The 14,081-nt window shown below is 40.5% G+C and overlaps 1 protein-coding gene across 2 annotated transcripts in view; it reads left to right on the top strand.

Annotated features, from left to right (window-relative positions):
• Positions 1-6,070, top strand: part of fgf12a (fibroblast growth factor 12a) — a 35,916-nt gene extending 29,846 nt beyond the window's left edge. For both annotated transcript variants that reach the window (XM_017042347.2, XM_008333955.3), the window contains exons 5-6: positions 2,134-2,332; positions 3,243-6,070. In XM_017042347.2, the coding sequence (XP_016897836.1) occupies positions 2,134-2,332; positions 3,243-3,361 (318 nt within the window). In that variant the 3' untranslated portion in view covers positions 3,362-6,070. The remainder of the gene's footprint in view (positions 1-2,133; positions 2,333-3,242) is intronic.
• Positions 6,071-14,081: the final 8,011 nt, after the last annotated feature.

Genomic DNA, 14,081 nt, shown 5'->3' with positions numbered 1-14,081 from the left:
TGCCCCCACCAACCCACCCCAACACATACAGCACCCCCCCCCACTCCCCCCCACACACACAGGAAGACAGGCTGGACGTGACCTGCAGTGCCCCAGCAGAGGGCGAGATGTCTGATCTTTGACAGTGTGTCAGCAGGCCCAGATAAACTGTACCATTCCAGCATAGTTCCTGTCCACCTTCCTGCAAACCAGCGAGACATTTTCACATTGCCAACCATGTGACCTTAACTTCCCAGAGTCCTTTACACAGCCTGCTGTACACCACAGTGTTTTATAAATGAGCAGTCACACACACTGTGACTCATTATCTAATCTATACCGAGGTGAGTAACCTGAGATACACGGGTTCAAACAGCACTCATTTATACTCAGCTGAGCGCAGGGTGAACCTAGCAGTTAGTTTTATATACAACAAACACTTAATAAAATAAAAAAGTAATGCGTTGTGTTGCTGTTAACAGCGAGAACAACCTCCGGTCTCTGCAGTTCTCTTCAGTTCTTGGCATCCTTTTAATACTCCCCAGTACGCTGTTGTTTTTTCACTGCCTATATCTATGCTGATGTGATTTGGCTGTTCTGCTCTTAACGGCGTTGTTTCTAGCCGCAGTAAAGTGCTATTTAAATGAATCCCGTGTGCACCAGCCGCCCAGCAGTGATCGGTATGACGCTGCTTATAGAAATGTTTAACAGCTTTTAATAACAAAATGTGACTTGTTAGTGAGGCTGCGGGAGAATAAAATAGTTAAGTTTGGAGTTAAGTCCAAACCACCAAAATGTGGAATGGGTGTAATATGCCTTTTAGTTCTATATGTTTGCTTCTATTGTTAAAAGTGAAATAAAACAGCAGATTCTAGTTATTGTCTTCACTAAATGATCCCTTTGAGACCATAAAGGGATCGTTTTAAACATTTACAAAAAGATATATTGGCTTTCACATTTGTTTATTCCAAATTTAATAGTTATAGTTATAGTTAAGTGATTTTGTAGCATTTTCTCCACACAACATTTCAAGCCATGTTTTTTTTCTCATGTTTTTTTTTTTTTAAAAGAATATCGAACCTTTTGATCGTTTCAACCTTCATTGAAGAAAAAGAAAATGTTTTATTTCAATCCTGTAAGTGCAGGCAGAAAACATGTTTGATTGGGATCCAAACTATTTACACACAGAGATCATTTTGCTCAGCTCCCCTGCATTAAAATTTTTATCTTTACTCTTTTAAGGGTCCCCTCACATTTAATCCTTATGTAAACACACTTATGCACTGTATACACACACCACAATCCATAAACAGTCAGCTGCAGCAGCAGGACGCAAAATTGGACTGTCAGTCAAGTGGACAACCTTTAGACGGCCACAGAATCCTGCAGACATTACTGTAATGAATAACAACATACACGTACGCCACGCACACACACCTAGTGCACGTTCTACCCTCTACTCAATCTGAGACAGCTCCTCATGCACCGAGCCAGCTGTTCCTCATCACATTTGTCCTGTGTGGACACACCCGTCTTCACAACCCTTCAAGCTCTCTGGTTTTTAATTTTGCAGTTTTTAATTTCACCTTTTGAAATCATGAAGTATTCAGGCACGGAGGACATCCAGGAAAGAGGACAATGAGGTTTGACATTCCTCTGAGATTATATGGAAAAAAAAATCCAAAACAGACTTTTTAAAAGTCATTGCTGATAAAATGTAGTAACCTACGGAGGTAACTGCTGCTCACATCTGGAAAGGAATAGGAGCCAAAAACACAGTTAACTTTTTTGCACTGTCATGGCAAAAAATTGGACACGGATCTCACTCCAGACAGATTGTCCAGCATCTCGACCGTTCTGTATTTCCTCTCATTTCTCCTTGTCTGCTCTGTCTCATCTTGACATTCATGTTGACTTATCACTTTTATAATGACTTTGCCAGGAAGGATGTTCCCTGAGGACATTTGTCTGCTGAACAGTGCTTTATAAATATAGCGGTAATTAAACTATTGGAAGACATAAACAGACAGAGCCCACTCAAATCTCCTGTCTGTTATATTTTTGTTTTTTTCTGAAACCTATTTACTAAAGACAACTTTATTGTTATGACATTTACTGCACTCTAATGACCTTGTCTTTGTCTTCTTGATGTAGGAGATGTTCACGCCAGAGTGCAGGTTTAAGGAGTCTGTTTTTGAGAACTACTACGTGATCTACTCATCCACTGTGTACCGTCAGCAGGAGTCAGGCCGAGCCTGGTTTCTTGGCCTCACCAAGGAGGGACAAGTCATGAAGGGCAACCGAGTCAAGAAGACAAAGCCCTCATCGCACTTTGTGCCCAGGCCCATAGAAGGTATGAGGAACGTCTTGAAGTTAGTCAGCACATTTAACTGAAACAAAATATCCTGAAGTTGGATAAAACTTTTACTGAAGTAAAGGGAGCAAATACAGAGAAAAAGTCAACTGTATCTGTTAAATTGACCATGTCATTGTAATAATGGCAATTCTTAGCTTCTTAACTTCGGTACACCTTGAAACCAACTGAGAGCAGGAGTTAATGTCCAGTGCCTCAGTATAAACTGCTCCGGTCCTCACCTTTCTGTAAGCAACTTCTTCAACTTTTTCACAAATTATGTGTCGCAGAGTCTGTGTTAACCACCAGGGGAAAGTCCTCTGGTTGAAATACGATGCTTGTTAAAAGGAAGACGATGGGATTATGAGCCTACATCTCACTTGATTTATCACACAAGTAAAAAATCTTTATGAGGAACTCATGGTCACAGAGACCAGCTTTATGTCTGTTTTGTACCAGACTTGAAGATTTCCCATAAAAGGAAAATGTAAGTTACATTTTTAGACTATGAAAAAGATTGGTTTAAGAAGTGTGGGTAGTACTGTAGTATTCTGAGCAGGCTTCAAAGTAAGCTTTATTTTACCTTTGGAAGAAAGTGTCTATTTTATATATGCTGTCTTTTCTAACATGTTTCCAGAGCTCAGTGTAGTAGATAATATCAAGAGCACTTGTAAAGTAGAGCGATAGAAAAGTGCTGACTCAGACGTAGAGTCCTGCGTTATCTCTCCTAGCCTGATATAATTGTCCCTCCAGTCTCTCTCCTGACCTGGTCTCCTTCTGCACATCCATCTTTTCCATCTCCATCGTTCCCTTCCTGAGCACTTTTTTCTCCTTTATCATCTCCTGTCCTGTCCTCTTCCCTCCTCTCCTCTCCTGTCACCCCTGCCCTTCCTCCACTCCCCCGCCATAGTTTGTATGTACAGGGAGCCATCACTGCATGAGATACAGGAGGACAAGCATCGCTCCCGAAAGAGCTCAGGGACTCCCACTATGAATGGAGGGAAAGCCGTCAATCAGGACTCCACATAACATTGATGGGAGGGGCTTCTACTAGTGGGGCGTGGCCTCATCCAGCTTCAGAGAAGAAGGGCCACTGGAAAAGTCATTGTCCACGAGAAATATACCATCATGGCCTCTGAAACAACAGAGGGTGTTGTGACGACACCAAGGGGCTTCGTAATACTGTACAAGACAAAAACTGAACTTTTGCCTGTGAAATACTTTTAGATGAATTAATATAAAACCAATCATGTATATATATATAGAGAGGTAGATAGATATAAAGCATATCTATCTATCTATATATATATATGTGTATGTCTATATATATGAGAAGAGCATTATTTTCAAACAGGACTTGACCAATATTTTATGCAAAAAAGCTGTGATAAATGAAGAATGGTGGTCTCTCTCTTCACACGAATACAAATATCTATCATTTTCAACGTATGCTGTGAAAAACGAGCTTTAATACTCATTCAATTTTCATATACAGATTTTGTCTTAACGCTATTGCACTCCCATACACTGTGCCTCTTTTGGCAACTGTGTCATTCAATGACCCCATGTTTTTTTTTTTTTTAGCCTAAAACACAATTTTCATTTGCTCTTGTTTTGTTTTGCATCTTTTTCTTGTAATATAATCTTGGTTATGAAGGTTGGAGTGAATGTATTTGATAGTTCTCCTGGTTGGAGTCCAACTGAATCAGAGTGATCACAGGACAGGATGTTCTCTACTCAGGTGTGTACTGTATGTTAGACTCATGAGAATGATGGACAGATGGGGCTTCCCCATGTTGTCCTACTGCGAAAGTCAGGACTGGAACAAGCAATATAACAGATAGCCGTCTCGTATGTATCTGGATTATTTTGAATAAGATGACACTGTATCTCCATGACGGGCGCGTAAGTCAGTGAAGAAGACCGACTGAGAAAGTTGTTAAAGGAGGTGAAAGTCTGATTTGAGCTGTTTTGATATAGCCTCAGTTTAGTTCTTAGCGAGGATTGTTAGGTTTTAGCAATAGAGACGTCCGAACTTGTGAAAAACGACAAAGAAACCTGTTCTCTCTGCAGGTTGAGAGGAAAATAAAGACCAGCAGCAGCACTGTATGAGCCATGGCCCAAAAGGTCATTTCACATTTGCACCGCGAGACCCCTTTTACTCTGCTGTTAGTTCAGCTACACCAACAACTGTAACGATATTACAATAACCAACGCTTTGGCAGCATATGGACAAATTATTGTTGATCAAAGACGTCTTCCGCTTTTTTTAAGGAAGGTAAAGGTTGGACGTTGTTACGACAGACCCAGCAGTTAAAGAGTTCTATGATTTCTGCGTATTATTGCTAAAGCATTAGTGTTTTCTTCAGCAGACTTCACCACCTGCACGACTGTTCATTTATCAGCTGATCTATATCCGATGTAAGGTCTGGGAGTCAGACCTTTTTATCACAGTTGAAGCAAAGCAGTTCACCCAGTAGCCAGACTGCAGAAAGGCAAGGTGGCATCTCACCATTTCGTTTTCCTTCACTTGAATAACATCCCCCCCTCCGACCCCACCCGTTCGTTCCCTGACCCCTGAAACGAGCCCTTTGCATCGTTGTGGAGGAACGCTTCCCTGCTCACAGGGCTGTGTAGACAAGGTGAATCGTCTGGTACGCTGCACATGGCACTGTACACACTGCATAACTCATTCTTAATCTCCACTTAGCTTGTCTAACTCAGGAAGTCCTTCGGAGGGGGGTGAGATGTACAGCAATGGCTGACCGATCGCCATTCAGCGCTCATCGCACAAATCCTGGCCACTGATGTGGTGTTTAATGACGTCAGGCCGGGTCGAAGATGGTGTACAGCCAAGTGTAGCCAATAGGAAAGTTTAAAAAGTGGGTTGTCTGAAGAGGCCTGACAAAGCATGAACACTGCATGATTGTAAAAGCTGACGTGAGCTTTGTTTGTTTCCTTTAGGTGGAAGCAGCTAAACGATTGTTTTAAATTTCTAACAAATGGGTTCAAGACCATTTTTATGTGTTATTTTAGTCAGTATTTTGTTTTTTTTCAGAGAGAGAGTATATGTGTCTCTCTATCAACTGGTTGGAAGTTTTATGCTGGGTTGCTGGTACATACAGTAAATAGCACATACTTAGATGCACAGAGCAAACTGCAGTGATTTATCCTCATATATTTGGGAGAATATTCCACCCGGGCACAGGTGGCAACTAACCTGTAAGAGCCAGTGGTAGACTAGTTCAACCTCCGACATCATCTTAACAGCATTACAGTGATACATATAGTATGTTTGACTACTGTGAAAGTCAACAGGCAAGACCAGCATATATCAGTATCTTTTTATATACAGGTTTATATTGGTGCACATGAGATACATGTGGATTTAAAGCAATGCATGAAAATTGGATGTACTGTACAGGATCTCAACTGTGGCATCGGAATGAAAGGATTTCAGCAAAAAGATGAATAAAACATGGGTGTAAAATAGTGGGCCGGAGGGGAAAAAATGAAAAGAAAAGCACTTTTTTTGGCAGGATTATTGATGCGTGAAAGGACGAAGCGAAGAATGTGATTGTATTTGGTATGGAGGATAATTTGTTACTTTTATGTTTGCAGAACACGCTCATATATGCATTACGGATTGTGAGATGAAATTAAAAATATGCATTGATACATAAAAAAAAATCAGAATGAAGTTAGTGATTGTTTAAGAATAAAGACTATGTTATCAAAGCCGCTCACCTACGCAGTGATTGATTCGGTGTTTGATTGATCAGAACTGACACATTTGGAGTTTGATCTTTGCACTGCATGAGAAACAGAAGGACACATTAATATTCCAGTCAGAGTCCAAACACCTCACTTCAATCTCCTCACCTGGGCTGATTTATCGTCTCGCATATCCCCCTAAATCCGATGGGTCGCTTTTGGGATGGCATGCTGTCGCCCCTTAATTCTCTTGTTGTCATGGAAACAGACCTTCCTTGCTGTCTGCAAAGGGAATGAGGAGGAGGAAGAGGAGGAAGATGAAGGCTGCACTGACTTTCAGGATGTGGATTGTGTACTTTCCTGCCTGATGGCTGCAGCGCACAGAGCAGCATATTTAGAAGAGGGAGTGTGTGACAGAGGGTATGTCGTTCTGTCTTCTGTTTTCTTTTTTTGGTGTTTCCTTTTATTACAGTGAACAACGCCGAGCAGAACGGATCTGCAACCTTGGGGACAAAGAGGAAATCACCTCACGATGAGACAGGAAAATAGAGTAAAGTCAAAAGTAAACCACTGCGACTTTATGTGCTACACTTTATTTTCTTGTCAAGTCTGAACAAATGTTTTCATGATGTCCTTTGTCGGACAGTTTCTCCCCTTCATGCACCATGATGGTGTTTGATTAACACTTGTCCCCAAATCCTCTTAAAGCCAATGGAGACATGTTGACAGCTGTGGCATCAGTCACATCAATTCACAACCAAAGTACTCCATGAGGAGAGCCCTTTAAATTCATCGATGTATAGAAGAACAGAATAACCTGATGGTCAGGGAACTTTTAACAAGGCTCGGCGCCACGGCCGTGTGTCGATTACCTCTGATGTAGGGCCCCTGGAGTCTCAGGAAACTTCCTTGAATGAATGGGCCAAATGCCAAATTTGATTTTTCACTGTGGTCGATAAAAGGTCGCGATGAGGGCCAACATGTCTGAAGTGAATTTACTGCATAGGAGTAAAGTACCGCTGCAGTCTCTCAGGTGTAGAAACAGAAGACGTCTGTTCTACACAAACTGTCGTCAAACTAAAATCTTACTGTTTCATCTTCACACACACTGAGGAAAAAAAAAATCAGATTCAACTGCTGAATGATGAAATAAACAGAACACACGTTAAACAACATCTACTGCTACTTACCATCTCGTCTCCCCTCTTCGTCCCCCCAGATGAACAGCTGTGCAGTCTGATGGCATGTGGGACAATCTGCCTGAGTTACCAGCCAGGATGATGTCATCATCTAACGTAAACATTAAACATCTGACTCATACTTCCGTCTAAATCAAGTGAGTATCAGTGCAATACATGAAACTGATAAAGCTTTCCTTTTGGAAGCCATGTTTAAAAACTGAAAAAAAACAAACTCTCAAGTAAATGTTTCCTGATGTATTTACCAAAAGATGTACTGTGCATACAGAAGTACTACTTAAAACAATGGAACACGTCCAGTTCTTTTTATAGGTTTCACTAGGGAAGTGTATGCACTACATCACCATCTGTACGTCCATTTGCAACAAACTGTGCCTGACAACCAATTAGACGGTGCCATTCAATTCATTTTATCCTATGTAGAAACCTGACCTAGATTAATCATGGGATGGAACTTGGGCAGTGTTTTGGGTTGTTTGTGCCAGGAACCAAATCAAGATGACGGCATTTTGTATCTTTATATTCCAAAAGTATCAGTTGAGTTTAAACTGAGACTGAGAATCGAAATGAAAATATCCCAAATTAAGAGAATGAAAAAGACATTTCCTTAGATACAATGTTGTAACTACTTCTACAAAGTAATACTGAATTCCCGTCTTTGAGAATGCGTTCCATGTTTCCCTTTTTGAGTCACATGGTTTCTGTCATATCTCGTCAAAGACTTTCTTTTTCTTGTCATGTTCCAACACTAATCTCACACATTTACAACCTATTCTCTTAATTTAGTTTCTTTTTTCCCTCAGTGTGGGCCAAATACTCATTAACACTAACAAAACAAATCCAGCAGTATAAACAAATAACATATTGAAATTTAATTACACCCACCTGAGTGTGTAATCACAAAACCACTTAGCGAAACAGGTGTTTGTCACAATCAATATGCCGTCCTGTCCACTGCATGCACCGATGTAATTAACTTCCAGAGGACAGAAACACGTCAAGGTCACCTACCTAGACACCCCCTGGGGGCGCTAAGGGTCGTCTCTTCAGATGCATGCAGGGAGGGCGAAAACCTGTAAACAGCTTGAAGGCCATTTTCTTCTCTTTCACTGCTCGTGGTTCGTGCTGCTTCTCTCACGTCCAACTGTCCTTCCTGGTTTCCCTCTGCTGTTCAAAGTCAACCTTGGCCTAAGTCTCTGCTTTCAAATCCCCTGGAGAGCAAAGGAACTGATGGATATGGACAAACATTTAACACATATGAATAATTCAAAAGCCCAAGCATGTAAACAACACATTAGCACCTCATTGTATTTTGCTTACAGAAGCTAAAGCTATCAATGAGAGCATTTTATTGCACTCTGTTTAATACTGTAACTAGGGCTGTGAAAATGACTCGTTTGACAGCACTAATTGTGATGATGACGGTTGCAAAGTGAGTTGTTTATTTATTTTTAATAAAATCTCCCATTGTCCTCCATTGAAAAAGTTTGAACAACATATGCATGAACCATAAAAAAAGTTTATGAGTTTATGAGAAAGTGAAGGTTATGATTGGCCCTCTACTGACAATTCTACTTATCCGTCTTAACATTAGCAAAAGTCGGGCCATAAACCAGAGTTGTAAAAACTGAAATGTAGTCACAGCGATCTCACAAAATAAAAAGCAATTGAATCACAGATTATTACAACCCATCCCGAGGGTAACGCCGCTACCAATTTATTTTTAATGTGTCAATCTAACAGGCAGGAAAACTCAGGGGAAGAAATGAGTCAGCTTGCTACATTATCGGTGCCTCTTGAATGTACTTTTTTTCAGTGATATTTTTAGACCTGTGTGTTGGGATCACCTTTGAGCGATGCTGCTAAAACCTCCAGTGGAATTTTTTTATTATCTGTACGAGCAGATTCTGCCTCTGCCTCTGCCTATGGCTGGAACTTTATTTACTTTTCTCTTATTATTATAATTTTACAGACTTAACAAGTGGTTATCTTAGGAAACAACAGGATCTGGTTCATCAAAAACTGCAAAAAAGTACCACATCTTATCATTATATTATTACTAGAAAGAAAAACACCCCAGGCAAGTTCTCTGGGTTCCACACATCTGAAATGCACCAATAGACAAAAAACATGTTCTGTGGATGGAGCGGTTTGCATTTGAGCAGAAAAACAAATAATGTTTGCATCAGATGGAATGGCATTATGCATTTGCACCCATTTGAAGTTGCCTTTTGTAATGAGGCTTTTGCTAAGTCTGTTTTTTATATGGAGATGGTTGGTGTAAAAGCAGAGGTGGTGATAGGGTGAGATGGAGGCAGATGATTTGCTGTGGCAACCCCTAAAGGTTAGTGAGGGATGGCGACGGCATACTTGATTATATTCTACATATTTGTCTAGATGGATCAGTCACCACTTCATATGCTCCCATCACTGCATCTTTTATCAGGAATTAACCCTAACCCTTTTATAAAAATGTCTGATGCATCAGGAGGAGAACCAGAAATACAGAGACATTCTTTATTCTCACAGGGTGAGAAGGCAAAAGTTCCCCTTGCCATAATCAATACTCTCAATTTAAAAGCGTAATTAAAGGATCCAGTGGAAAACTTGTCTCTGTTCCAGATACTTAAGTGTGTTGCAGGTGCTTATATCTAAATTTATGTTTATAAATATATTTGTTAGCCACTGTCAACTGCTTTTCTTTATCCTTCTACCCGACGAATGATAAAATGATTGAATAATATCTGTTGAATTCTGTTAGAATCGTTTTCTGTAACAAGGTTTCACAGCATTTAAATACATGCCATTAATCATGGTTTCAGTGGTACTGATGCCTGCTGAATATTCTTTTCAGCTCAGTTATCCTGCGCAGAACTATGCCTTATATGCAAAGCAGAGAATCCGCAGTGAGCTGCATCAACACAGTCGCCTATTTTCGGCCCGTACTTTCATCTACACGGACCTGAACATGACTTTGTCTTCTGCCGACTCATGGAGTAAAAATATTCTTTATCCTTCATCCTCTATCCCGGGCATTTCTCTTGCCTTTCGTCCCTCTCTTTTTTGGCCCTGCTGTTTTTGGTGTGGGTCTATGCCACTGGGACTCCATTTGTTTCTCTTTGCCGTTCTTCCCAGGGAGATAATGAGGGAACTCCTACTCAGAAGTGGTTCGCTCAGCTCTCTATTCAATTAAGGCTCAGCGAGGCTCTTTGATCCAGGCGGTGCAGTGTTTCTGTGTTAAGTCTTTTACATCAAAATCAACTGTTCAGAGTTTGCACAACTGGGTAATTGGTTCTCATGTGTTTACTCACATGGAAGTAGGAATGAGAGGAGGGCAGGGAGAAAGGGGGCTACTTGGGAATGCTTTTCCATCTTGGAATTAAATGAGCTTTGATGGTTGACGAGAGTGCATTTCAATTTCTCCCGAAGCTCCTTGTGAAGCAGCCCACTCTTCCAGGATGACAAAGACGGATCGCTGTGTCTCCCTTTCTGTTTGTAATTGGCTGTATTTGGCTTTGCCTGTTTGAATACTACGAGGACGACCGTCAGCAAACACAGTGATTCCACAGAGACATATAATCCATGTACAGTACAAACATGCGCCACCCGCCCACACAGAGTGCAAACCCACACACTCGCCCGCCTGCCCACTCATCCTCTCGCCCTTTTGTGTTTTCTACTCTCGCTCAGTCCATCAGTTGAGTGAAGAAGCTCTGCAGTATGAGCATGTTAATGTGCTGGCATTGGTCCTGATACAGAGGGGAAGCTGTTCAGTGAATCCCAATAGCACAGGAAGCCAGTAAGGATAATAAGCCAAGCCTTGACTGCTGTTATGGTCCATCACAAATGTGTGATGTTCCCCCACATCCTCTTGTGCTCTCGTCTTCTGCCTCTGTTTACTTCCTAACATTCCTGAGCTCTCCCTCGCTGCACCCCGTCCATTTTTCTTAAGTTTCCTTTCTGCACAGTAAACACCTCCACCTGTCTGGGTTCAGGCAGTTCTCTGTGAAATCCTCCCAAACTTGTACATGCATGCATAATATTTGCTGTATCCAGTGGAAAATCTTTTGAAATTGCATTCAAAACATCCATTTGCTGCTAAGCTACTTAATTGGATCAATGCTGTAAGCGTACACACTGCTGAATCCACAGCGCTGCACATTAGACACACACAGGCATTTATCAGTAAAAGAGCAAATGGTTTAATAAATGAAATGCACACTGCAGTGCAGCACTGCGCTTCTTCACAGAAACCCTGACCTCGATCCTAATGTTTTGAATAATAATTTATATCATTATTTATTTATCAACGAGATTTTTGAGAAAAGTCATTTGTTTTCAACTCTGTCTGTAGACATAGGGCTGTGAGACACACAGAGCTTTAATCAGATTTTATAGCTTTTAGCAATTCCCCCAGAAGACACTTAAAAAACCCAAAAGTTTAATTTCTTTTGGATTGAAGTCGAGCTTTTAGTAAAAAAGTAATTATATACAGTATATATATAATATATTTTTTTCTTAATCATCTGATCAGTTTGTCTGATATAAAAATGTGTAAATTCATTCTGTTTAAATACTGTTCTCACTCTTTTTAAAGCCAAATTTACCTGCAGGTGAGATTTGGGTTTTAGATCACACTTTATTAACTCCCAGTGATTCTTCGCAGTCTCATCAGTCCAACATTAAATTTCTTTTTATTTGCTTCTATATGTGAATGACACACACATCCAGCTCTCTCTGAGACTGGACAGCTCTGCTTTAATGGAATGTTAGGCATTAAACTGGTGCTTTTATGTGCACGCTCTCACCAGAAAGGCTGGATGGTTGATTTCATTACCTCGGGCTGAGCCTTTTTTATATACACCAGAGGTCGATCTTCTCCACAGAGACAGACATTTTAGATCACCTTGATTTTTTTTTACATGAGCTCACAAACTAAAAACTTTTCTTGTTTAAATAAGGATGTCCTCAATCTGAGCATTTTTTCTGACGATAAATCTTTTCATCGTGAACGATGGAAAAAAGCTTTTAGAATCAACTTTTCTTTCAAAAAATGTTTACATTTCATATCCTTGAATGTCTGATATTACCTAAGAGAAATTTACCTTAAGAGAAAAAGTTTAATACAACCTAAAAAAAAAGATTCCATGTTTGTAGACATCAGTCATATCCAGGGGATAATAAATGGATGTCTCTGAGGGAGACCAAATGCTCTCATTTTATTTCAAGTCAATGTTGATTTAACAGAGAGAAGAACAGCCATCTTTATTGGAGTGGAAATAATGTCACAGACTCGAAACCACTAACAAAAGCTGCTGCCACAAAAGCATTGATGATTAAATGAATGATTGTGATTTTCGATGCCTTCAAATAAATCACGGGGAAAGTCAAACAGAACGCTCTTTTTCGGAGGGAAGTGGAGCGCGGCCGGTGCTCAGCAGAGCCTGCAGAGTTTTGCAGTTCTCTGCAGGGATTATTTATCCATCGTTTTTGACCAGCAGGGTTTTTACTGCTGCCTCTTCACTCTGTCATTTCATTTCCTAATCATAAAATATTCAAGGCCCACTTCATTCTGACGAGGACAGTCAGGTGCATTAAATAATGCAGGCATTCAGAACCAGCAGGTTCACCTATTGTTTGCCTCCCACAATGAAAAGTGGCTGAGGTGCTTTATACAGATATGGAAGTTGGTACAATTCCAAAGATCTCCACTGCCTCAGGAGCAGCCAAAGTCAAATGAAGTTTTCTTTTTGAAATAGAGGAATGAAACATGAGCGTGACTAAGTTTTATTTTTTAAGACATTTGACATGTGCCGTGACGTTTGCAGGATGAGTATGTATTTACATCGGTCCAAGTTACAGTCAGGTATTCATGGGCATACTCTCATCTTTAACAAATGCATTACTACAGTGATGTACAAGAGGCAGAACAGAGGTTTTTAGGTGTAGCACTCAGGTTGTAACGGAGTTAACAGGAAGTCCAGGATTTCCAGAAGAAGACTCGACAGCCCGCTCTGCGAGTTGTAAGTCCATTCCTCACATCGCGTCGATTCTTCTCCTGCTTCTCCGTGTCTCTAGACCCTTGGTGGTTTATTCCATTCTCAGATTTCAAGAACTCCATTGAGAACAAGTTCCATGTCTTAGATGATTCCTGTAGGAGAAAAATAAAAACAGAAAATATAAGCCAAAGTGAATTTTCACTCTAGTACTTGATCTTGGAGTTGTACTGCGTTGTTAATATTAATTTTACAGTTATTCAGCAAATACTTTCCCAGTTTTCCTGATAAATATTAGCTCATGCAAATTAGGTAGTAATTCAACTGCCACTGTAGTTGAGACGTGTTCACCAGGTATTAAGGTTTTTGTAGTCGTTTTTAAACAGAGTATATCAACAGAAAAAACTTCTTACCCGCTCGTCTCGTAATTTTCCCAGCCACAAAAGTGAATTTTGCTGAAGCTGCAGGTCTTTTACTCCCTGCTCGGTCCGTGTGTTTCCCACTACACATGATGCAAAAAATAAAAGTGCCAAGATGCTGACGATGAAAGACATTCTTAGAAGAATAAGAATTTTTTTCTTCTTATTTTTAAATAAGATAACAAAGCAGTCACCAATTTACTCACTGACACAAGAAGATGCAGCACTCTTTTATAGCTGGTACCTTCTACCACAAAGGGGAGGAGTGTCTAGGTTGTCTGCGTCATGTCTTCTCCCAGTTTGCCCATCAGGGTACTGGAGCATGTAGCATGTGATTTACAGCTGTCATTAGGGGTAAGACCAAAAGTCTAAATAAGGATGTTTTCGCTCCAACCTGATCATTCCGGGTGTCACCATTAAA

This window comes from Cynoglossus semilaevis, chromosome 20, assembly GCF_000523025.1.
Source record: "Cynoglossus semilaevis isolate Cse_v1.0 chromosome 20, Cse_v1.0, whole genome shotgun sequence".
NCBI classification, from domain to species: domain Eukaryota; kingdom Metazoa; phylum Chordata; class Actinopteri; order Pleuronectiformes; family Cynoglossidae; genus Cynoglossus; species Cynoglossus semilaevis.
Note: the sequence above shows the minus strand (reverse complement) of the source record. Positions and strands in the feature narration are given on the sequence as shown.